This window comes from Pecten maximus, chromosome 19, assembly GCF_902652985.1.
Source record: "Pecten maximus chromosome 19, xPecMax1.1, whole genome shotgun sequence".
Classification (NCBI taxonomy): Eukaryota; Metazoa; Mollusca; class Bivalvia; order Pectinida; family Pectinidae; genus Pecten; species Pecten maximus.
In genome coordinates this window covers 20,011,563-20,038,391 of record NC_047033.1, presented here as the reverse complement: position 1 = coordinate 20,038,391, position 26,829 = coordinate 20,011,563, and the positions used below count along the sequence as shown (strand labels likewise).

The following is a 26,829-nucleotide window of genomic DNA, read 5'->3' as shown; positions in this document are numbered from 1 at the left end:
TATCTGTCCAGGTAAATTCACTACCTACACTTACCTGTCCAGGTAAACACTACCTTCACTTACCTGTCCAGGTAAATTCACTACCTACACTTACCTGTCCAGGTAAACACTATAGCTACACTTACCTGTCCAGGTAAACACTACCTACACTTACCTGTCCAGGTAAATTCACTACCTACACTTACCTGTCCAGGTAAATTCACTATCTATTCTTACCTGTTCAGGTAGATTAACTACTTAAGCTTACCTGTCCAGGTAAAGGTACACTCTGTATACTTGGTACTCCGGTCAAGTCTTGCTGGTCAGAGATTGGCATGGTGTCTCCCATGACACGGCGGTCATACCCGACCCCGGTAAAGGTCACGATGGCTGTGTCACCATTATGAACATGTATGGGAACATCTACCTGAAATATGCAAAGGTAACAAGCCCTTAAAAACTTAATAAAAATTATCAAATACAAATTTATCATCATGTTATGAACAATAACTTCCAAAAAAATTGTAAGTGTTCAAAAATCCACTTTCCAATTTAATACTACTGTAACAATATAAACCTACCATGTAAGTTTTGGCTTCAATGGGCGAGAATCTCCAGTCGATAGCCAAAGTCCGCCCCGGTTGTATCTCTCCTACAGGGTTCAGACACTCAAAGATTGGCTGGTCATAATTCTCCTGTGAAAATACCACATTGTATCAATTTTCAAATATTGAAAAAAAATTGTGTTGTCAGAAACTAAATTAAAGAGACTGAAATTTAAAGCAAAATTTTATTCAATATGCATATTAATTTTTTATAACTACATGTAATAATAATTTCATTTTAGGCATATCTGATAACTGCGATACACTTTGGTAGTGAGATTAAGTAGCTGGGGTACATACCTTTTTAAGGAGATCTAATGGAGCTAGATCAATATGGAACTTAACAGGTACAGCTCCCCCATTGTACATATCGTATGTCTATAAAACAAACAAAAAATCATTTAGATTATCACGAAGAGTTCAACACAGCTCCTGACTGTAACCCTATCTAATTTTACATTGGTTACTGAAATTCGTCCAAACCTTGAAACTAAATTCACCACTTAAATAACAATTTTGTGGATAATTTCAAGATAAATTTTTATTTAAAATAAGTCCAAAATTGTTAAACAACAAAATTCAGTGAAGCTGAAAAAAGTAAATTTTTAAAAATGAGGCAAGAATTAATTTTGAATTCTCAATGTCTCCAGTTCATATTTTATCTAAAAATTAAACCACAAACTTATCCAAAAATTATGTTTGACATCTTTTGAAATCAGAAATTTTTAATACCTGTTTTGGAGCATTCTTCTCTCCAACAGGGATTGGAGTAAACATGTGTTTATTGGACGGGAAATGGATGTATCTCCTCTCCGACTCGACTGTCACACCGACAAAGTTAAGCTGTAAAAACACCAAAATATTTTGTTTAGGGCTTCAAATACACAGAAAATATCCTAAATACACTGTAATTATTGTAAATATCCTGTAAATATTGAAAATATCATGTAAAATTGTAAATATCATCTTATGATTGTAAATACACTTCACTGCAAATGTGGAAAATACAATGAAAAGACTTTTTATTCTCTCCCCCCCCCCCCAGAACGAATAATAAATTTTTTTGATTTCTAATGAAAATATAATAAAAAGAGAAAAAATTTGTCTGTTTCATATGAAAAAGAAACCATTTTAACCTCCGCTCTTTGATGAAATTGCACAAAAACATTTAATTAAAATATTCTACATTCAACTTTCATGTGATTTAATACGAATTGTAATGGATGCAGACTAAAAGCGTCTTTATACCTATCAATCACAAAAGTATCACAGAATTTCTATCATTTATTGATCAGCAGTTAATTGCTTGAATTTCGATGAACATCTATTATCAATACATAAAGAGAACTATTTTATAACTTGAGAAATTTATTATACACACCAAGATCTCTCTTCCACGGGCCAGTTTAAGTAGAACTGGGAGTCGGTCCGTGCCTGCCATTGTGTGTTTGTATGTCAGGGTGACAGTCTTACACTCCCCAGGAGCCAACTTGCCAGTCTTCGGTTCAATAGTAAATAGCTTGTTATCCATCACCTTCATCTAAACACAGATAAAACAGAAAAGAACTGGATAAAATGCTAAACTCTTAGTTACTACAGAAATATGCATGCCCCATTTCCATTTTGAGGGAAAATGGTGCTAATTCAAAGTAAAATGCAAAAAAAAGCAAATGTTCAAAACATGTAACTAGTCGATTTCCCAATTTGCCACATAGCAATGATATTGGATCAAAAAAGAACTTCTTTAAGAAACATCTGCATCCTTTCAATATTAATGAATGTAAATAAAAAAATTCCTCTGACATGAAATTTATGGACAGACAGATTGATGAAATATAAAAAATTCTAGGATTATCAAAGAGTTCCTTTCAAGTGTTTTTGAAAATATTCATGAAGTCTAAAGTTACAACCTTGATAGCAAAAATGAAAAAAAAAGAAATGCATTTTTAAAAACATTTTTAGCATATAATTATGTTTCTTTGAGATTACAATGTGAGAAAAAATAAGTTCAACCTGATTTTTGCTTAATGTGAAAAACTTAATTCCAATCCTGTTACCAAATACTACTGGCCATCGACCTTAACTTTGACTGACCTCATGAAGTTCATCCTCATCAAACTCTCCGGTCTCCGCCCAGTATTCTAACTCCAGCTGAAGGTCAGCTGGGAACAGGAATGCCCTGTAAAATGATAGGCACATGTTAGCAGCTTAAACTGAAAGTCTGAAGTTCATGGCATTTGTGTAAATTTGAGCAAATTTATACAAAATCTAAGATTTTTCTCCCAAACAACTGAGAATTTGTAATGAAGTGCTTATAGTATGTGTTCATCCTGTTATAAGCCGATGCAGATCGGGTGACTCCAAGTACAGGATGGGTAATTGCAGCATAATGATATTGTATTAGTTAGGAAATTTCCAAACTGCGATTATAGATGTTGCCCCTATATATATCTTAATTAACAACTGGGCTTATTAATAACAGAACATGGACTTATTACCAGACATGGGTGTATTGCTTGATATACATACAGTCAAACCTGTCTATAAAGACCGCCCAAGGGGATGAAGAAAAACGGTCACCATAGACAGGTGGTCGTTATATACAGGCGGTCGTTAGAGCAGGTTTGACTGCACAGTAGCATATAGCCTTACCAGTCTGTAGCAACGGTTCCGGAGTTCTCGAACATCAGATTCACAATACAAGGGTCACTGTTGAGAGGTGCGGAGCTGAAGTTGAAGTCGAGGATGGCTCTGGTGTAGACTGGAGGACGACGACTATGGCTGAAAGAAACGTGACAAAAGGTCAGATCAGGGAAAACATTAAAAAAATGTTGGCAAATATAAGAAAATGACACTTTGATTCTATATTTCTTTTGAAATTTGTATGAATTGTTAAAAAATTGCTAGGCTTCTATTTTATGGAATTTTTAAAGATGGAATATAATACATGTATTGCTAAAAAAAAATACCTGAAAATATTATTTGAGAAAATTCTGGTTAATTTCATTATTTCTGCAAGAGGTGCAATATTCTGTTTACAATTTATTTTGGTTAGACCTCGAAAATTTTAACCATAAAAAATACAATATTGGACAATTTCATTATCTCTGCAAGTAGTACAATATTGTTTTCATTTTATTTTGGTTATACCTCGAAAATTTGAGCTGTGAAAAAATACAATTTTAAAGGATGTGATGGATAAGTAATTATAACATGACATTGTATGACTTATTCATTTCTTGTCAAATACTGTTAAGAAATCTTTTCAATAGTCTTTTTTTTCTATCAATAAGATATTATCTTGGGTCCCACATCATAATGAAATTTTAAAAACAATAAATCAAAATATTGTATACACTATATGACTGTGTACAAAATAAAATACCTGTGTCTCGTGGCTACACTGTATCGAAGTTCCTCTGTCGATGGGTCAGAGTCCAGACTTACATTCAAACTGAAACGAAATTGAAGAAAATGTTTATAAATAGTAATTGTATTATGATTGAATCTTAACAAAACATAATTACTATTCATTAACTATAAATTGTCGGGCAAATTCTGTTTTCAAATAAATCTATAAACTAATAATATAATTTGCATAACATGTATTAACTTGCCCCACTTTAAAGGAAATGGAGCTATAGTATTATACCAAAGTTAGCAAAAGTCTGAAAAATGTCAAAAATTGAAAAAGGAAAATACATTTTGACTGCAGGCACTGTTTTGATATTTGATCTCCAAATTAAAATTAAGGAACTTCATGGAAAACATCAGCCCCTTAACACTGTCTGTGAGCACTGTAATGATAATTAACTACCTCTGCAAAACTTCTTATCAATACCAAATTTGTGACAGACAGATGAAAGAACTAGAATATCTCCCCAGCAATTTTATATTGGGGAATAAAATGTGCAAATAAAGTTATTAAGTCAGTATTTTTGCTTGAAATGAAATCAGGAAAGCCTATACTGTTAAAATTATGGAAAAAGAGAGCAATAAAAGAATTGAAACAATCCATAAAAAACTTCTATAAATGTATGGAGACCTTAGACATAGTATTCTATGTCATTTCAATTGATAAAATTAATGTAAATTTAATTTAATTATTTAAAAACTTATTTTACAAAAAAATATTAATCAATCTTGTTGGCCCAATGGAAGTATGCGAGGAGGGAAACCGTTGTCCTGGAGAAAACCAGGTACTTGGTTGGATTTGACTTGACAGTTCATTTCTGTTTTCATTTCAATGAAAACCAGGAAAACACTTCTGAAGATCTTACCAAAATCAGCAAAACATTACTACTTACTTGTCCAGTGAGAATAGACTCCACAGTTGCTTTTTACTGATGCCGATGGCGCTACCATAGCAACGAGCATCGGTAACACACATAAACGGGAACACTCCCGTCGTCAGCACATGACATAGATGTTGGGGCTCATTTGCTGCATTGTGGGTAATTTTTCCTACAATGCAAAAGATTATAATGGGTTTACGCGTCTATTTCCTTTTTACCAGAAAAGTACACTTAATTCATATATATCCGCAAATAAGCCCCCTTCTCCCCTCCTCAAGTTTTAATAACAAGCATGCTGGGTATTGCTGTCCCCTATCGCCCCCCCCCCCCCCCCCCCCCCCCTCTAAACAGTGACCCTGACCTTGACCCAAAAACCCTGAAACTCGACCTTGATCTGTAGCTACTGATAGTGAAGTAACAAACTAACTTTCATCAACATTTTGAAGCATGCGGCTGAGAAAAAGTGCGGAAAACTGAGACAGACAGACAGATGGATGGGGACGAAACCTATAGTCCCCTCCCCTCCCTGATTTCACCCGTAATTGGGTAATAAACTTTGACAATGTCTTTCTTACCCTCAGGTGTTATAAGCTGATAGGAGATAGCAAACTGGTAGGTTGACCTCCGAACTGGACACACAGACGCCATGATGGTCTGTTTGGACCGTGCTGGCAGAATACCCTCCATTTTTTCCAGTATTAGAGCTGCAGGGGAAGGAGACACATCAGATTATAAGTATTGAATCATAAATGTAAATATCAACAATATATTAAATTAAATTTGCTGAAGATTCTCTTCAAGCTGAATATGATTCCTACCAATTTTATCGTCCCGAGTCACCTCCTCAGGATAAGGTCCGTCCAAAGTCTGGTCAATAAAAAGTTTGTAGTGTAGGGAACATGAGCTGTCGTTGGTAATGACAATAGTCTTTGATGCTGAACTTCCAACCACTACGTCGCCAAAGTCCAGATAAGGTTGCTCTGCCTGATGAAAAAATATTCAGATAGTATAAAGTACGTAGTGAAAAACATACAAGCTAATGTTAAAAAGATTTACTCATTTTTGTTTTATTTGAAAGACATTAGTTTTAAGGTTACAGATGTTCTGCCTTACCTCAAATTACATACTACTTTTCATTATTTTTTTTTTTTAATGATTTAAAAAAAAATTCTGTCCATAAAATATCAGGTGATAAGTTGATATGCCATGTGATAAAATTTTCTAAATTCTTCTTTTTTTTTCTAAATCAAATTACAATATCTTAATTACAAAATTTCATGTTGGGAAAAATGCACTGTGCTAATCCTTTTTACAAATTTGTCATATTTATTTTTTCATTGCAAAATGTCAAATTCTGGAAAATGATACATATTGTTTCACTTCGGATCACCACAAACTTTGACTACTAAAATGAGTTTTTCTTCAGTTAATTAAATTTTATGAATTACGGATTTACTTTGATATCACCGAGGGTTCCTTCCCCGACGGCACGGACAGAGAACTGTTTCTTCTTTCCACCGGAGGAGGTGCTACTGAAACCCTGGCCCCACACAATGAGAGAAGGCTTCATCACAAATTTCTTCCCGGCATCAGGCACAAATGACCATGTCTGGCACTGGATATATAATAAAAACACAAAGCCACTTAAAACTAAATGTTCAATTTGTTATTTCGTATTTATCGTAATTCATTCTCTGATCTTTATATTTTTTTAACATATTAAGAACATACATATTTCTAATGTTTAGGGTTAAATTGTGCTCTTAATAAATAAATTTGCAACCGTTTTTAGGATTGTTTGAATCAAACCATATATATAGAGGACTCAAACACTTCCTAAGACTCATGAATGTCAATTTCATAATCTTCCATTAAAAGTTTAAATCGCCTTAACCCCAATGGGCTGTTGAAAGATTCTATTATTCTCTACTTGGGCAAGCTAACATTGTATGAGTTTTAACAAGTGAGAAAATTAGGTGAAATCTTCTTCTCCACAGATTAACAAACCCAAGTTTCTTTGATTGGCAGGTAAATGTCACTTGGACAGAACAACATACCTGAGTTTCATTTGGTTGGATGATCCCTCTGTCTGGCGTTACAGACAGAAGCTTACTGTCAGCATGTTTCAAATGCCATTCGTATCTGTGAATAGAACAAAATAGCAATCATACAGCTAATTACAGATTTATTCTCACAAATAATCAAACAAACCAAAAATTAGTCACAATCATAACAAATGCTCAGGTGAAGTTCACTCACAGCAGTTCACCATTTCAACTTGAAACTTATAATTAATGACAAGGAGTACTGTAACAATAAAATTCTAAATACAAACGTAAAGTTGAGATATCATTATATCTCTTGATTCTATTTCTCTGTCTACATCACACAGGAGTGATAGATTCTATTTCTCTGTCTATATCACACAGGAGTGATAGATTCTATTTCTCTGTCTACATCACACAGGTGTAATAGATTCTATTTCTATGTCTACATCACACATGAGTGATAGATTCTATTTCTCTATGTATATCACACAGGAGTGATAGATTCTATTTCTCTCTTCATCACACAGGAGTGATAGATTCTATTTCTCTGTCTACATCACACATGAGTGATAGATTCTATTTCTCTGTCTACATCACACAGGAGTGATAGAATCTATTTCTCTGTCTACATCACACAGGAGTGATAGATTCTATTTCTCTGTCTACATCACACAGGAGTGATAGATTCTACTTCTCTGTCTACATCACACAGGAGTGATAGATTCTATTTCCCTCTCTACATCACACAGGAGTGATAGATTCTATTTCTCTGTCTACATCACACAGGTGTAATAGATTTTATTTCTCTGTCTACATCACACAGGTGTAATAGATTCTTTTTTTCTGTCTACATCACAAAGGAGCGATATAAGATTCTATTTCTATATCACACAGGAGTGATAGATTCTATTTCTCTCTCTTCATCACAGAGGAGTGATAGATTCTATTTCTCTGTCTACATCACACAGGTGTAATAGATTCTATTTCTCTATGTACATCACACAGGAGTGATAGATTCTATTTCTCTATGTATATTACACAGGAGTGATAGATTCTATTTCTTCAATAGTAGTCATACTGTACCTCAGTGGGATTCGTGACAGGTTCTTTATGGTGTAAGATTTACAAGATGATGTGCCAATGCATGTCTGCTTGAAGAACATATTACCATCAGTGTCGAGGAGAACCAGAGGTGCCTCAGCAGAACCCCACAGCTGGATTGACTGAAAAGGATTATGTCACAGTTAAATTACCATACCAGGAATTAAAGATATAAGTACTACAAATACTAATCAATTGTAATCAGTGGTAAGCAATGGTAATTAATGGTAATTTTTTGTTTTGCAATAATACAAATCTGTCCCCAAATTTTGCATTTGCCCTCTGGGTTTATTACAGGTACAATTAATAATGTTAATTTTATGTTATCAAACGCTTAAAAAGGATTTTAACGATTTCCGTACTTTGGGTCCTTTCTGGATTCTATACCAGGGCCCAGTTGTTCAAAAGGTGATTAGCTTAATCACTTGATTAGTGAATTGAAAATTTCATTTCTCATTTGCTTCAAAACCTGTGAGTATATTATCTTTAAATTATGCCAGTTGGAAGAGAATTCAGAATTACAGTTTCATCAAGTTTTGTCAAGTTAGTTCTACCAGAAATTATCATATCAGGATTTGAAAAATGTTGTTAAAATGTGATCAGCCTAATCACCTTTTGAATAACTGGGCCCAGATGTTGTTATTAGACTCGTTCCCAGAAGTTTACCAAAACAAAATGGCAGACTACAATGTACATGTGCAATTTTGGTGTGTTGTTTTTTTCATATAGAAACACAAAAGTTGGTGTTATCAATATAATTACAATGTATTGAGAAACATTTAACAAAAATCTGATGGTGTTGCATTGAATACTGAAACATCCTAGACAGTGATATCTAAAGTGAAAATGTAGCAAGCCGCCATATATATATTGTTTACGTTAGGGCAGAGAGAGCTTGAAATATGTCAATAGTCAACAAAGGGGAAGAGGGAGAATATTTTAATGTCAACTCGAGTCGACAACGGTACGGAAAGAATTAATACATTCTCATCAACAAATTGAATATTTTACCTTACAGAGTGTCTATAACCAAGTTAAATATTTAACCTTACACAGAGTGTCTATAACCAACTTAACCTTACACAGAGTGTCTATAACCAAGTTAAATATTTAACCTTACACAGAGTGTCTATAACCAACTTAACCTTACACAGAGTGTCTATAACCAACTTAACCTTACACAGTGTCTATAACCAAGTTAAATATTTAACCTTACACAGAGTGTCTATAACCTACTTAACCTTACACAGAGTGTCTATAACCTACTTAACCTTACACAGAGTGTCTATAACCAACTTAACCTTACACAGAGTGTCTATAACCAACTTAAATATTTAACCTTACACAGAGTGTCTATAACCTACTTAACCTTACACAGAGTGTCTATAACCAACTTAACCTTACACAGATTAACCTTACACAGAGTATCTATAACCAACTTAACTTTACACAGAGTGTCTATAACCTACTTAACCTTACACAGAGTGTCTATAACCAACTTAACCTTACACAGAGTGTCTATAACCAACTTAACCTTACACAGAGTGTCTATAACCTACTTAACCTTACACAGAGTGTCTATAACCAACTTAAATATTTAACCTTACACAGAGTGTCTATAACCAACTTAACCTTACACAGAGTGTCTATAACCAACTTAACCTTACACAGAGTGTCTATAACCAACTTAACCTTACACAGAGTGTCTATAACCAACTTAACCTTACACAGAGTGTCTATAACCAAGTTAAATATTTAACCTTACACAGAGTGTCTATAACCAACTTAACCTTACACAGAGTGTCTATAACCAACTTAACCTTACACAGAGTGTCTTTAACCAACTTAAATATCTAACCTTACACAGAGTGTCTATAACCAACTTAAATATTTAACCTTAAAGAGTGTCTTTAACCAACTTTTCAGGTTTTAACGTACTTACCTTGTTATATTTCTCATTATCATTGAGTCTGAAGTTTAAAGCATGTTTATACGTTTTAACTTCGGGGGGAGTGATCTTCACCACAAAAATCTGATGCTCTCCCTTCAATAAGGCTTTGGCTGGCTTCACCGCGTACACACTGACAAATAAAGTAGGTCATACAAGTTTTTTTGGATTAATTAATTAATTATTATATTATGATAATTAATACTAATAAATTGTCATTAATTAATTATTTGCTTCTTATTTCTCTTGAAGAAAAGTATTTCCAGATTCAAAAGACAAAATAACTGTGAATTGTATTGTGTTATCTTGTATAAACTCACCATGTTGGATCTTTTTCTACATCGTAAAATATAGGCGTGGTACCATTGTTTGTGAAGAGGAGGGTACGATACGTTGATTCCTTTGTATTGACAGCAGGAAATATGAGACGTTGCGAGTCCAGACTAAGACGTGGTAGGAAAGTCTCATTATTAGGCTGGAAAGTATGGCCTGGAAAAGAAAAATTGCAATGTCACTCTGTATGATAAGACTGATATCTGAATCTATAGTGTTATCACAATGAAATGTCTCTCCTGGACAGGTTATCATGACACACATCCCAGTCACATTATACCGACAACAAAAATGTAAAATTTTATATGGTTTGTAATATGTTAATGGTGCAATTTGGTCTGGAAATACAAGGCAATGACAGAAAAGGTGAAAATCCTAATTGTCCAATTGAACTATATAAACTTTTTGTGGAGGGACCAAAGGTAGGAGTCTTTAGGTACAGGTGAGTGGAGAAAACCTGATTTATTTGTACAGAAAAGTGTGAATAATTCAATTTATTTGAACAGGTGAGTCTTAAAAATCTAATATACCCGTACAGATGAACAACTTTTACTACTGTATGTACCTACAGTGGAGAGTTCAAAATTTAATTTACCTGTACAGGTGAGTGTGGAAATTCTAATTAACCTTAACAAGTGAGTGTCGAAATCCTAATTTACCTGTACAGGTGAGTGTACAAAATCTAATTAACCTGTACAAGTGAGTGTATAAACTCTAATGTACCTGTACAGGTGAGTGTACAAAATCGAATTGACCTGTACAGGTGAGTGTGGACAATCTAATATACCTGTACAGATGGACATGGAAAGTTTTACGTACCTGCACAGGTGAGTGTGCAGCACCATGGAGGACAATGAGTGGTATCCTCCACCAAACGGTAGTCCCTCAGACTCTTATAGTAGGTATAACACTCCAGTTCCACTCCGTAAAACTGGTTTGGGGCGTTCTGTATAATCAAAAGTCAATGTCTAACATATAAAACATATACATGTATCACTTTTATTATTTTTGACTTTTAAAGAAATAAAGTCATAAATCTATTCTGTTTTCCTGCTTCTTCAATTTTTCGCCAGGAAAACTTTAAATTCCAAGATTTATATAAACATTATATTTAACACTGATATTTTGTAATGTCTTACTTCAAAAATTATTGTTTTACAAGAATTTCTGGTGAATTTAAAAAGCTTAAACCATAACAGATTCTTCACCTGATATTGACCTCGCTGTATTTGAATTTACTTTGTCACCGACTAATTGTCGATAAAAACTACCGATCCACTATGGTACTCACAGGTTTGAAGGACACTTGGAATGCACAGGTTTTAAGAGGGTGGAATATCCATCACCGACGGAGTCACATAAAACGTTCTGTCTGACCCTGCAATATATAATATTTCTTAAATCAGTTTTCAGGATACATCTTATACATGATATAGGGTGAATATCTCAATTTCACAGATCAAAATGAAAATATATTATTTCATTTTGTGAAGGATTCTTGCAAATCAAACTTTTTTTTTCAAAAAGAAAAAAAAAACTGACACTGCATTGGTTTAATTTTAGATTAGAACATTTTTTTGAGATTATCTTAAAAGTCGTTTTAAAAATATTACTATAATATGAAGTTAATTACTAACTGTACTTGATTGCAGGGACTTAGAACATAGCCTGAATTATTTGTCAATAAAACCTTACCGCCAATCCACTGGACTGTGACCTTTCCATGCGTGTGATTTGTAATATTCAGGAGCTGTCAGAAAATAAAATGCAACATTTAAAAAATAATCAATGCTTTCATATGGAAAATTTTGATTTTGTGTTTTTTTTGTTTTTGTTTTGAAACTGGGAACTGGTCTACAATTAACATGGAGTATAATCAATTTAGATGTTCAAAATATATGCCCCAGCTTCAGAAATGTTTGATATAGGCTTTAAATGACCCCAGATTATAAAGTTTTCAGTTTAGACAGGTTTTCCTGAAACCTACCTTGTCTTCTACAAGTCTAATGTTCTGACATTTGCCGAAGTCAATATTGTTGACATCCATACTTATGTGGGGAACAAATTGCTGAAATAAACAAACATATTCATCATTGGTAAACATCTATAATTATTAAGTTCACCAATAAGATAAAAACCCAAAACAAACAAAAACAAGAATATCTAGTATCATATATAGGATGACAGAGAAAACTATTAATAAATATTACATGTACATACAATGTACTTATACTTAATAATATACATTTTGAGGCTTCAGACAGCCAAATGCACAGCTGTGTGTATATTAATAGCAGGGCTTTTTCTGGAGGCCTTTTTGGAGCCGTTAATGTGCCCCATTCCCAATAGTATAATTATTTCATTTTAAAGCCAAATTCCCAAAATTTGCCCTTTACTCCTGAAAAAAATCTTTCCCAATTCATCAATTTTCTTCCCAAAATAAAAGAAAAAGGCCCCTTCCCAAGCCAGTGAGAAAAAACCCTGATTAATTAGCATATAATTATTATCTGTGTATAAAACTCACCACCACATCACTATGGTAACCGTCATTGAAGTATTGGTCCATGACTGGAATATCCTGGTATACATTTTCAGTGTTATCTACAGATTCTCCCTGTCAAAATCAAATCACCACACCGAGGTTATAAACATCCAAATACTTTACTCCTACAATATCAATGTCATAACAAACCTTCAGATTAAAATGAGTTTTTTCTTTTAATCAATAAAATAAATTTGATGATAATTATTTTTCACAAAAAATTTATAGAAATCCTTGAAAAATATTCTTTTTCTTTCCAATTTGAATATTTATGAAGTAAATTCTGAACATGTTGTTTCATTATTTCTGAAAATACTTTTATCCTATATGTTTTCTTTAATTATCCAGCCTTGTGAGTATTTCTCTACAAAAAGGTAATTAAATTAGCTAACTGCAGAACGACTCATTTGCTCATTAAGCTAATTTATTTTCACAACTTTCTGAAAGTATAAATAAAATCTCAGCATATTTTTAACATAACTTAAACTTGAAATGTCATTATTTTTTTTTAGATTCCATCATTTTGTAAAGAACACATAATATTTTACATTTTCAAAGTATAAGTAAACATAAACTGAGCTATATATGTACGTATACGAGTCTAAATAAAAAAATTAAAATGTGGTAGCTGATAGACAGAAGTATATTGTATGACACTTTTATTTTGATTACATTTTAACTCTAATTTGCTGAAATAATTTTCTTAGGTTGCAGTAAGAAAGAAAGTACATTTATGTATATATATTATCAGAATTATGTCTTTTTCAGTAAAAACGTTTAGCTGGAATATAAATGAGGTAGATTCTACTTACATAGTAATACTTACAACCAAGCAGATACAAATATTGAACAAGTTTTGAAATTCAGAAAACTGAACATTTGAAAAACACAGAGATAGAATAGAAACTGGGACCTTAATTTTGCCTGTGGAGTTCATTAAAAGCATTTTAAGCACTTACGAAATACAAATGCCGTTGGTGAAATCTGATTTGTGTTTTAATACCTCTAGTGAACTCAATTATACACGTTTTATCATTTGATGGCAGTATTTCAATTTGATTTGTTTATTGGAGTAAGTGTTCCATGGCATGTTACAGTACTGCAGGTATATTTACAGAAAATAACTTCAAATGAAATGAAACATACTTTTATAACTTATTACAGATTTAAATATCATCTTACATGTATGTTTATTTCATATAGATATATATTACTCTGGTTGAAATTTCTTTTTAAAGTTGACATAATATCTGTCAAACCAACTAATTCAAGTCCAGACAAAGAATGAATGGACTTCAATTTTAAATGAATTTTTTTTTCGTATTTAATGGGAAATCTAAAACTAATTATATGATAAGATATAACTCTGTAAAGTATAAACATACGAAGGACAATCTAAATATAAAATGAGTTGAACTGGAAACTAAAAAAAAATGAAACTAAAGTGACAATTGAAAAAAAAAATAAAAAAAATAATTAAAATGATCATCAAGATATATAGGGTTTCAATATAGAATAAAAATCAAAATAAATTAAATCTGAAATAAAATTCATTTTCAAAAGTCACTAAAACTGAAAAAGATACATGTGTCCTAGATTTGAATTTGTGAAAACGAAAACGAAAATTGAGCGAAATTATAAAATCCATCTAAAAGAATTTGTATTAATTTGAGAAGGTCTGTTTTCTACTATTAAGAAGCTTGGTGATCGATGCCTACAGATACATGGAGGATTTCTTGAGGAGCTCTATTTATCCTGTAATAAGCCCAGGTACCCAAACAGATGATCCCTGTGAGCAGGGCAGCGAAAAAGAATTACAATGGAACGTCGTTATCTCAAACTCAGTGGGGCCATGGACAAAACGTCGAGATTTTAATTAAGTATTTGAGGTAGCTTTCTGATGAAGGTAACAGTGTCCATACCGTTCTAGTCATCAAAACGTCACATATATAATATTCATAGGTCGTTTAACAAAATCCTTACACAAAAAGTAGCTGAGTACACTATTTATAGAATTTTACTGACTGGACATCCTCGGCCCAAGCTGAAACTCGCACTATCACTTATAAGCGACAGTGTGATTTTCACCTGGGGCCGAGGATGCTGTCTGGACTAGTTGCTTTTTACTTCAAGTTAAGCAGGGTCTTGGGATATAAAAGTTGTGATAACAAAGTTTAACTGTATTTGCATTCATTCAGATCATCTGTCTGGGTGGTATGAGAAGTGTTATTTATAGACTTATTTTCGAATAAATAATTATATATGGTACAGCAAGTATATCAGGGTAAATTGAAGCAGGTAAACATAATGCCATATATCACAAAAGCACATATACATGTATATATCATATAAATATAATCTATTTTGTATATATACAGAGCAGCAGAAAACTCATTCATTTAAATAAGTCTGTTAATTACTTTGTGTAATAACAGCCTTGATTCTTAATGGACTTACAAATTTCAAATTCAATTTTTAATGAAAAGAAAAAACTCCCTAGATATTTTATATTGATGTAGCCAGAGAAAAAAACAAACAAATAAACAAACAACAATAAGTCTTCAACTTTTTTGTTTTTGTTTGTTTGTCTTCTCAATCTGAAAAGTTTATTTAATTGAAAAAATAAAAAAATAAAAATGCTTGAAAAAAATGAAATGCAAAAGATTAAAAAAGGTCTTTTAATTGTTAACTTTGTTACTCAAAAAAATAAACTTGAAAGAAATATTTTGTTACTTCAAAATTGAATTCCAAGAAATTTGTAAGTCAAGAATTGACAAAAATCTTTACCGCATCTGGAATAATGATTTTCACAGGCCAATCCTGAGCAAGTGAGAAAATGGAGGAAGGTCATGAAAATGAAAGAAAGATGTGTTAGATAAATTTCACAGGTGAGTAGAAAATCAAAAACTTGTGAGGAATTTCAGGCTGTGTACCAACAGATTATCTCCCCTGTCTTAGTAAAAATTTGATTTTCTTTTAATAAAACATCTGAGAGCAAAATTAATTATAATTTGAAGAATCACTCTGTCAGGGAAAAGTGAGTTGGGTGAAGTTGAACATGGTCTGTTCACACTGCCTGAGCGAAATACTTAATACTTTTCAATATCATGCATATTGGACATCAAACTAGAAAACATTTATTATAATCTTTAACACTTCATCAACCAAATAAATCTTTTAGAATACATTTTATTTTATTCATATTATTTTCAAAATGGAGTGTTTTTTAATTAATCTAAAATAACATGCATGATTTTATTTGTGGACAAGGGGAGATAACCTGATATCCAGTTCAAATTAATTGCAAAACACCCTAGATATTAGATTTATTTCAAACTGATTGCAATTGTATTAGTGATAATAAGAACATGTGATTCACAGCAACTTTGTTGTGTTCAAATAAAATACAAATTACAAACAGTTTGTCTCACAACACAAAATTATCATATTCCACAGATTTATAACATCCTGTAATTTCCAGAAATTTCTGCTAACCAATCTTGTGACACTAACCAATCTTGTGACACTGGTCTCAAACTGTTGAAGAACCTGGATCTTACTGGATGCTTTTATGACCTCAGAAGAAGACATTGTCATTTCACAATAATTTAAAATGAAATTTTTATTGGAAGCACCTATAGGTGCCCCCAACCCAGGTCTGCAACCCCCCCCCCCCCCCCCCCCCCCCCCCCCCCGCACAATTACAATTCTTGTCCCTATTACCAGACTAGCTATCAAAGAGGAATATTTGAAGTTTATACACTAGATTCTAATCCATCCAGGATGTAACATCCATAGGTGTCTAAACATGCATGGACTGGCGCAAAGAGGTACTTTGTAGGGTTTTAGGTCATGCAGATTTTTTATTCTAAATATTAGTATAGGACTATGTCGGTAGATTATATATATATATATCTCATAGGTATATTGTCTGGGTTGATACAGGTGTTTAGAATCTACAGGTATCTCTGTATATATGTCACCAATATATAACAATTCTTCTAACTTAATGACATACAAAATGTATTATAATATTAACGGGAAAAAAATCTATCTTAAACATTGAAACAAATTAAAAGAGGAGCAATTCTCAATCTCTACATAATGTATGTACTGGAAGTATGTCCTTGGAGGAAACAATAAGGAAAATTGATATCAAAAGTAAAATCCAATATTTGTGTGAAGAGCTGCCCAATAGTGCAATGAGGTGAAGATTATAGAAAACTATCGTAAAACCTTAGGAGTCTAAATATTAATTCTAGATTATTAATCTATATCCACATGAATCACTGGTCCAGTATTCTTCATTTTTGAAATTACAGCAATCAATGCATGGGGGAGATTTCTACTGCTGGACTATAATTTACTAATGATTTCCCAAACTCTAGTATTTATCTTCGTTTTAGATGCAGAATTTTTCAGTATTGAAAATCTATATAAAAATATGTTCTTATTCTATGAATTATGGTCTACTTCTAATTTGAGAACATTAAAATCCACACAAGAACTGTCCACAATAAGTGTTATTTATCAAAACTCAGTGCACATGCAATTTTTACAAAAACATTTTAGTGTCTACAAACGCAATAGTGATACAAATACCCCGTGCCACTGTGAAAACTACTTCTGAATGACCAATCAAACAACAATCTTGTGTCAGGCATACAAATATATTAATATTTAATTGTAAAGAGATTACCTCTGGCATCGTCAGAGCTCCAGTGTCATCCAGTTCCAATTTCCCGGTCTTTGCTAGGTCGTTTAGTTGCTAGGTAATCATAAATCAAAAACATATCTTTCACATGAAAAGTACCACACTCAAATATCTAGGGGATACCCTTAAATTTATGTTCCCTTTGAAAGGGAGATAAATTATTGAAAATGAGCCCCCTTGGATTTCAAAGATGGAAATGAGTAAATAAGGTATATTATACATGTTACTGTATATCCAGAAAAGAAAAATATATCATCCTTTCAACCCTATAAACAATATTGAAATTTCCCTAACCAATGAACAGTAGAGTCTATTCAAGTTACATGGGTGGAAAAGGTTAAACATATGTGATCTTTAACTTATAAAAGAAATAAATATGTACAGTTTATCCATTCTGAAAATTCAAATATATAATCTACGAAATTTTCTTCCGAATCATATATGTTGTTTTGATAAAAAGAACATCATTTTACATCATTTACAGTTTTGAAAATACAACAGTGATATAAACACATTAAGACAATGTATTAATACATATTATTAAATAAAATACTTCATCATAAACAACATAAATACTTTAAGACAGTACCTCTGGGGGATAGACGGACAATCCGCGACGTGCATGAAGCTTGTAGTGACTCAGGTGTTTGCCCAAAAGGACAGCTGGCTTTACCATTTCAGAATGACAGGTTCCCAGAAGGTCAAGGAACAGCGGTCCCTAAAATAAATAGTATGAAAGTGTGAATTTAGCAAAGTAAATTATACATATTTTTTTTCTGAAGGTCTTACGTATACCAGATCAAAATGTATTTCTCCAAATTAATATAAATACAAGTTTTGTATTTTTCATACGCATAGTCACAAACATGTATACAAGAAGTACAACTACATGTGCTGTAAACATAATCACATATCTTAGCTTTTCACATTTTAAGCCTTCTGATAAAAGCCATGATTGCATTACATGTACTTGTTAAGAGTAGTCTCTGTACAGTGGACCCGCGATAATCCGGACGCCGATTGTCCGGAAAACTCACAGTCCGGACGGAAATGCACGGGAACGGATTTCCGTAACATTATTTGTACTCACCAGTCCGGAAATTCGGATTCCAATTCCGGAAGCCCATTTTGGGAACGGAACATACTTTTCATTAGTAAATTTCCCTCAATAATCCGGACGATTTTTTCTCGCGGAGAAAAAAATGTCGGGGCAAGTCACCCGTGTCGACAGCTGTACAGACTATCGCTTGACAGTGTGCGTAGTCATAGCGACCGCTGCCAGGTCATAGCCCCAGGTGTTTACCTGTGTTACAATATGTAGCTTTTTCTCTACGACCTAAATCATTTAATGTTACAGAATTTATGCACAAACATTCAGTTCAATTTATGATCGGTAAATTAACATCATTAACACTTGTATTGGGTAAACACGGATATCGGCATTGTAACACCGTTAACGTTACATGAAACGACGACTCATTGAAAGATGCATGTTATTAATTACAAACACATTTACGAATTAAGCAGTGATTACAAGAACTGGGTTGATTACACACAAATTAGTCAATAGTCGTCTGATACTTAATTAAGCGTCGCATTGTTAAGTGAATACGGGTTGAATAATTATGGACATCTTGGGTAGTTCTCGCTGGTGTCGCGTACTTTTAAATAGATAGCTTGGGGTTTCTGGTACGTAAAAATCATAAAAAACATGGACTGACGGTAAGTTGTAAAATCCGGGTATTTTATTTAAGGTATTTAACGTTTGCAATTTCTACTTGTTTGTGAACCTCCGGGACATGACACATGTATGTTGTTTGTAGGTCACATATGCCCGCTATAAATAAAACAACTTTCACTTTAAAATGTTCATTTAAAAACATAGTTTATTTTTTACTTTCTAAAAAAAAAAAAAAAAAATCATATCAGAAACATAAGTATATTTATTGTTAAAAAGTCTGACAATTAGACGTGTTTATGAAACGTCCCGCGGATTGTATATAATCAAGGGAGATAACTCTTACACGACAATTTTTTTGACCTGGTACACGAAATTCGGTAGTCCGGAAAACTCGTAATCCGGATGGTTTGGACTGGGAACGAAGGTGTTCGGATTATCGAGGGTCCACTGTATATTGTTTTCTACAGCAAGTATTATCGGTGTATCAATTCCCCATTCCATTACAAATCTCTTAAAAATTCAGTAATGCACTTAAATTTGAGTGCGCTAATTTGAAAATGCGTACATTTAAAGACATTTTTTAAAGCCAAAATGTTGGTTTTAATTCCAATTAAGGTTCATACAGTTCTTCATTTCTTTAATTTTCATAATGAACCATATTTAGAAATCTGACTATAGTGATATCAAATGGCAAAATGGCGTCTATCAGCATGTTATGAAATCTGACTATAGTGATATCAAATGGCAAAATGGCGTCTATCAGCATGTTATGAAATCTGACTATAGTGATATCAAAGGGCAAAATGGCGTCTATCAGTATGTTATTGGTACAGAGTAAAATCACAGGTAACTAACTGTTGATTTCCTCCAAACCTACCTGGTTATGGATCATACAGGTGACTTGACGGTGGTAGTTGATCGGATGTTGGGGATGAAACTTGAGGATGATTGTTGACTTTGTGTTCGGGCGTAACACACCTGATATTTTCTCAAACTTGAAAACACTCTCATTGCAGTCAATCATAAACTGTGAAAATACAAAAACACAGATATTTGTTATATATATTCAAGCTAAAAATGAGACTTTTTCAGTCTGACAGAAAATTATCAACAATATACATAATATACAATCAAATATGATTTTTAACAAGAAAGCTTTATTAACATAATATCCCATTTTATATGTCTTTATCCATATGTTAAAATTAACGAAGAAATTAATAATTATCTTGAAATGAGCTAATTCTGCTTTTAAGAATTTTTTTTCATATGACACCATCAGCCTCCTTAGATAACTTATCAATAAGTTAATCTAAAAATTAAACGTCAATATATTCAAGTTTCACAGACTGTAAATAAGAATTACCTGGTAGACTGCCTCTACATCAGAAGAGTTGACAAGATCAACAGTCCTTGTGCCCACCTCACCAATATCAATCTGCATAAAGTTCACCACTTTGGAGCTCAGTTGCACAGTGGGACCTGTGACAAATATATTTTATAACTTAATATTTGGGACAAATACTTTAGCAAAAATTCCAGACCATGATAATGTAGAATTTTTAAAATTTAAGTTAAAGCCATCTTAATTGCCTATAGAAGAAAGAAAATGACCCCACTATTTTTCAGGAATTCCATTCAAATTTGACAGAGTGACCCTTTTTATCTGAAAAGGGCCCTAGATCAATAACACTTCGGAACCATGAATTAATATCTAACCTTGATTTCTTTGTGTAAATGCAAAACATCTGAGGCATAATCATGATATGAGTGATATAATTCATCCAATTTCAAATTGGTAAATCTTGAAAAATCATGTCATTCTTTTTTGGGTACCTTAATATTGATTTGGAATCAATTTTTGTGTATCTTACAAATGACACAGCAATTTTTGTGTGCCTACATCTGATGTCATCAAAATTTGTCATAGACAATCCAGGATATTGTTCTTAATGTCATGCAGATTTTCGCAAATGTCACACAAACCTTTAGAAGATCCGCTACATTTGATGACACTCTTGCTGACGTTGCCAATAGCTACGACATTAAAATAGTCAATGCTAGTTGTATCCACTGTGTTAGGGCTGTATGTAAACTGTAAAAAAGAAAACATATTGTCAATGAAACTATTTTGACATCAAACATATCAGGAGTTTCACACTTCCAAACATTCTTTCTAATTGAAAAATACCGGTATGTTAAAAATCATAATAAGTCCAACATTATTACAGTTTTGAATCTCTGTTGGCAATATTAAGCTATAAAATTCAGAATTTGTTTTTGCTGTCAAAGATAGTCCTATATGTAAAGGACACACGCAGATTTAGTTTTCATCGGGTTCCTCGTCTCGCTCCATCTGGATACAAATTGCAAACATCGTTGACGTATGTTGGTATAAATCAGCTATCTTTATTAATAACTTACTGGAATCTTGACAGAGCCCATGGGCGGCACAATTCCAGTTTTCTGGGGGCAGTCAAATACTGTATCTATCCTAGAGTTGGATGGTTGTTCAACCTTGTAAGGTGCCCTCACCTGAAGAATTAGAAAACAAAAATATATAACTGGGAACAAAAGATATTGGAAATTCCCCTTTGCTATTTTTAGAACTGTTGTCTTTTTTTTCAAACTGATAAATTTCAAATCATAAACAATTGAGCTGGAATTTTATGAATTAATATGATATAGATTGAGCATGAATTACAAACACTAAAAATCTAAAACATTAAAGACTTTAACAATTCTACCTCTCATTCAGTCTTCTCATTGGTGTACATTAAATTTAATCTGGGAAAAAAAGAACTTTAACCCTTATATGGGCAGAATCAAATAATGTCATAAGCCAGACAAGTTGGATCATACAATCTTAAATATCCTATTTTTATATAAATTTTTAAATGTTTGTTTCTTACTATTTCAGTTATTAAAATAACCCAACAGGAAGACTTCAGCTTTGTCAAAATGGAACAACCTAAGAAATTAGGAGATTTAATGAAAACAATTCGTTAGGGACTAATTTTCTCTCACATCCAACATGTATAGAACATTTAGTCTGGATTCTACCCATGGGGTATATATTTTACAGGAACAGTCCTTACCGGAGCCAGGTTATGAAGCTCTGCCCACTTCTGTGTTGTTGAACCAACAGGAGTTGGACCAAACTGGACAGCTGACTCAAGGTTCTCCTGGGTAAGTGTTGTAGCAGGTTTGCCTGGACTGGACACCAAGATATGAGGATATTTGCCTGAAAGGATGAAAATGAATTTTGATTTTATTTTTTCATCATGATGAAAAAATTTTAAAATTGGATGTCTGTTGTAATATAAAGACTATTAGATGAATAACTAAGTTTAACATGAATTCTCTAGTTTTCAAAGAAAATTTCTCAAAATTTAACATTTCTTTTAATCATTTTCTTTATTGGCCTTCTTAGTGATGGAATATTGGATAGAAAATTCAAACTGGTAGCTGCATTTGTACTAGTGACAGTTAAACCAAACAAAATTTTATTGAAAATATTTTGAAAAGGCAAAATTAAATGTTTTTGATACTTTTAGTCTACACAAATATTCTCATAAACAATATACCAAGTATTTTATCTAAACTTGCACTTTCTACATACTTTTATTTGTCAGCAGAAGGTACGCAAGATGTGGCACTGAATCAGATGTTTTTACTAAATTTTTCATATATGTAATGCATTTATCCAACACTTCAATGTGTAAATATCCATAATACCAAGTTTTCATGAGTTTTTTATGTTAAATGCCTTACCAATTCCTTCTAGCTTTGTCACCTTTCCGAAGCTGAGGTCAGGTCCATACAAACAAACTGCTTCCCCTTGGTATACACAGGCATTCTACAAAGTATGAATTATCATTGTAGTAGAGCAATAACCAGAATAGAAAATATCATTTCTTATTCATAGCAATATGTTTGTTCATCTTCAACAGTGATTTTTATTGAACAGATATGGAATAATTTTGCCAATACAAGAGCTTATGTTGTTTAACATCAGGAAATGATTCCAGTAATACAAATATTTTATTTATTATTGATTTTTTTCACTGAAAACTTACTCCAGGTTTAAAAGTAGCCTTGAAGGATTTGGAGGTATTAGACTTCAGGATAGCACTGACAGGTTCGATAGTGAAAGGATCACCACATTTCCACTGAACATGCGTTTCCAGATCTCTGTAAAAAGATTAAGAAACATGTTAAATATAGAATTAACACACCGACAATTGTTATCAAAATATTGTCCTGATCAAAATTGTTTTGAATCATTTCAGCATTTGGAGGTGTGAACGTCTAAAACATTTTTAAGTTGCATCAAGGAACATCAGCGAGATTGAATTTGTACGAACATATTGTCGTGAATTTGTATGAGTTGTCTGCCCTGTATGTTTGTGATGTCAACTTATTATGACGTCATCGTGTTTCGAACGTTAGTGCTTTTAATACAAGATGAACAGTGAAGAGGTGTTTTTCTTTATTACACAACGTGAAGTCGAAACCTCAACACATATTGCACTGATGCAACAGTCTACATTGTAAAATTCTAACTTATTGAGAAATAAACAGACAATATTACAACTTTTGTTACAACTAATTTGAAGACCCATATCAAAACAGCTCTCAGATATAGCTCCATTCTACAGTCATTGCATTGTCTGCCTTCTGGACTGCTTTTGGCCCCTTTTCTCATCTTAAAATCATTGTCACACGACAAAATGATAACATGTGTTGTATATAAGGATTCTAAACCAAGGTGTGTGAATCTAAGCTCACACACCAATTCTGATTGTTGAAGTTTATTTTCCCTATTTTAAAATAATTTGCAAACTTGTCATTTCTTGCAACTGCCTGTGGTGAATAATTTTTAAGAAAAATGAAACGAATGGGTATGAAAATGAGAAGCAACACCTTACCCAGTGTTGGAGACTTGGAAAGTGCTCTCTACTATATCCTTAGCAGCACACATGCTGAAATCCAGGAAAGAAGGCACAACAATATCCACTTCTGGCAGAACAGCCCGTATTGGAACCTCAAATGTTCCATCCTAAAAGAAATGAAGAAAGCATACATAAAAACAGAATTAAATGACAATTTATTTATTAGTATATGAGTTTTATTGAATAATTTCAAAGACACCAATATTAGACACCAATATTTTTGGGTATATAATTAGTGAATAGTGATACAAGATGATAAAAGACTGTTTTTTTCTTAACCTTACAAAAATTTATTTTGTCAGCAATCTGAAAATATGTAGATTTGATAAGAGTAACAGTTTCCTACCGTCATTTATAAGTTACTGTTATATTAAAGGCATACTTTTGTTTGAAATTCTATTTTATCTTCATATAGGACTTTCTCCAATGGTCTGAAGGTAACAGGCAGAGAGAAGCTTGTTCCTGCACTCAGCACCACAGGTTTGGGGTACAGAGTTGTGAAAAAACGACTGCTGGGATTTCTGTAAATAAAAGGAAATAAATATACCTGGTAATTCCATACATATGTAAAAGTTCAAGGAGTAGTATAAGTGTGCAGCCAGCTAGGATCGAACCCGCGACCCTCGGCTTACTGGTCCGCTGCTCTACTGACGGAGCTAAAGGGAAATTCCCCCTAGCCTGAAGCTAGAAGGCGACCATACAACTTTGTACAGTATTTACAATTAAAACCCGGCCTGCTACACATACAATTGCTCTTCTGGGATTCATTTTATCAGGAGATAGTACAAATTCATGTGTGAGTTTTTAAAAAGCATGATCAACCTAGCTGACAACATGCATTTGAATTATTGATATAATTTATATTCTGCATTGAAATCATTTGTGTTTCTCAGTCCACAGAATAAATATGTACAGAACTTTAGATCTTTAAATCTATGCATAAAATGACATTGTTATTTTAAAAAGAAAGCATGGATGTAAAAGGAAGGAGTAATGAAAAATATCCTGCCGAGCTTCGAACTAGCAACCTCTCACTTTCGATAAAAACATCCTACCACGAGGCTAACGAAAAATTCCAGCTAGTCTGAGCTAGTAAGGTGATATTATACTCTCTACTTTTACATCTATACACAAGGGTTTTCATATATGCTGCATTCTTATTTATTAAACAATAATGTTCTCACTTGTATTTGACTTTCTGTGTTTTGATGTGAACATTTTTGAGAATAATATTCTTGGTGTATTCCCTTCCTGGCTCCCATCCCTGCCATACAATACTGTCAACAACTTCAATTCCAAAATGATTCATTTTTAGTGTGCTGGTTTGACGAGGGCTTTCTGCAGGCACTAGTTTGGTGGGACTGCCCACATGCTGGGCTACTGGCATCCCCACCTCAATCATGGACGGCATTGTGTTGTTGAAATGTCTGTCAGAAAAAAACAACTGAGAGTCAGCTAGTATTACAATGTACATATGAAAACTAAATTACAGAGATCTTATTACAAACAATGTACATCTCTTCTTTCATGTTTACCAATCTGATGTAGCCGAGTGTAAATTACAAAATTTGAGCAAGATCAAGATATGGTTTTAATCAAAATGTGGGTTTACTTGTATCATTACATAAACTGTTGTGCCATAGGTGTAATACCTATTGTTATACATCTTTGTTGTTGGAATTGCAAATTATCAATACAATTGTGCAGCATTACACTGTACAGTTGCTGTGTTGGATCAGAATAAGGAATTTTCATCCATAATTAAGTTTTCAAACTGTAATACTGTATAATGTTTAGGCTATTTCCATTCCTTTCTCTTGAAAACACTAAACGAATTTTCTCCAAAGGTTCATGACCCAGCTTAATGTAATCATACTTGTGATAAAACACATTGCAAATCACGTCAATGTGCTTTTTGGGTTATACTGTGCAGTACTGACCAAATAAACGATCCATCGTACCGACAGAGTATATATAGATCTAATGCAGTAAACTTCATTGACGCTTGTCGTTTATTTATCATGTTTCGACAGAATAAAACAGTATACATTAAAACAATGTCCTCGATAGCCCAGGACACGTATAGCATAAAATTACACGTGTACATTACAATGTGTAGAACTCAGCGGTCTTTCATTTAGACCGTGTTGCAATCAAAACAGTGCCCTCCGGTAAACTGAAGTGATTATTTTTATCGATATTAAATAACTTTGTATGATAAACCAGCATACGAATGATTTACCTAACAACTCTATACACATATAATGTCAAAATACATTAAAGTCAAAAAATGCTATCACTCACGAGACGAAATATCCCTCACTCAACACCTTATTTTGAACATGCAGCCGCCATCTTGTAAACTAATGTAATCAAATATGGCGTCGGTTGCTACGAGACCTCCTAACATAGAAGTAATGGTTTGTTTTAATTTAGGGGGTGAGTTTTGTTCAAATCATAACAAAACACAAATTCTAATAAATATTAGTTGTGGTCTGCAGTGTTGCGGTATTGAGGGGTGCTGTAGGTAGGATGGTATCGCAGAAGTAACTTTCATCCCGACTTTAAATGAGTTCTTACAAGGGAGACAACTTTCTTAGCAACAAAGAATTTTTCTTGGCGGGAAAA

At 33.1% G+C, this 26,829-nt stretch overlaps 1 protein-coding gene across 1 annotated transcript in view; it reads right to left on the bottom strand.

Annotated features, from left to right (window-relative positions):
- Nucleotides 1–26,584, bottom strand: part of LOC117317387 (cilia- and flagella-associated protein 65-like) — a 34,298-nt gene extending 7,714 nt beyond the window's left edge. The window contains 36 exon segments of the mRNA XM_033872192.1: nucleotides 248–406; nucleotides 561–674; nucleotides 885–962; nucleotides 1,317–1,427; nucleotides 1,966–2,124; nucleotides 2,679–2,763; nucleotides 3,237–3,365; nucleotides 3,970–4,038; nucleotides 4,892–5,048; nucleotides 5,455–5,583; nucleotides 5,698–5,863; nucleotides 6,336–6,494; nucleotides 6,937–7,021; nucleotides 8,011–8,150; nucleotides 9,971–10,109; nucleotides 10,297–10,465; nucleotides 11,129–11,255; nucleotides 11,601–11,639; nucleotides 11,641–11,687; nucleotides 12,005–12,059; nucleotides 12,297–12,377; nucleotides 12,834–12,923; nucleotides 15,639–15,671; nucleotides 17,551–17,619; nucleotides 18,155–18,283; nucleotides 20,124–20,273; nucleotides 20,613–20,728; nucleotides 21,233–21,341; nucleotides 21,671–21,781; nucleotides 22,345–22,490; nucleotides 23,021–23,105; nucleotides 23,326–23,440; nucleotides 24,178–24,308; nucleotides 24,584–24,722; nucleotides 25,386–25,628; nucleotides 26,506–26,584. Coding sequence (XP_033728083.1) covers nucleotides 248–406; nucleotides 561–674; nucleotides 885–962; nucleotides 1,317–1,427; nucleotides 1,966–2,124; nucleotides 2,679–2,763; nucleotides 3,237–3,365; nucleotides 3,970–4,038; nucleotides 4,892–5,048; nucleotides 5,455–5,583; nucleotides 5,698–5,863; nucleotides 6,336–6,494; nucleotides 6,937–7,021; nucleotides 8,011–8,150; nucleotides 9,971–10,109; nucleotides 10,297–10,465; nucleotides 11,129–11,255; nucleotides 11,601–11,639; nucleotides 11,641–11,687; nucleotides 12,005–12,059; nucleotides 12,297–12,377; nucleotides 12,834–12,923; nucleotides 15,639–15,671; nucleotides 17,551–17,619; nucleotides 18,155–18,283; nucleotides 20,124–20,273; nucleotides 20,613–20,728; nucleotides 21,233–21,341; nucleotides 21,671–21,781; nucleotides 22,345–22,490; nucleotides 23,021–23,105; nucleotides 23,326–23,440; nucleotides 24,178–24,308; nucleotides 24,584–24,722; nucleotides 25,386–25,612 — 4,047 coding nt within the window. The 5' untranslated portion in view covers nucleotides 25,613–25,628; nucleotides 26,506–26,584.
- Nucleotides 26,585–26,829: the final 245 nt, after the last annotated feature.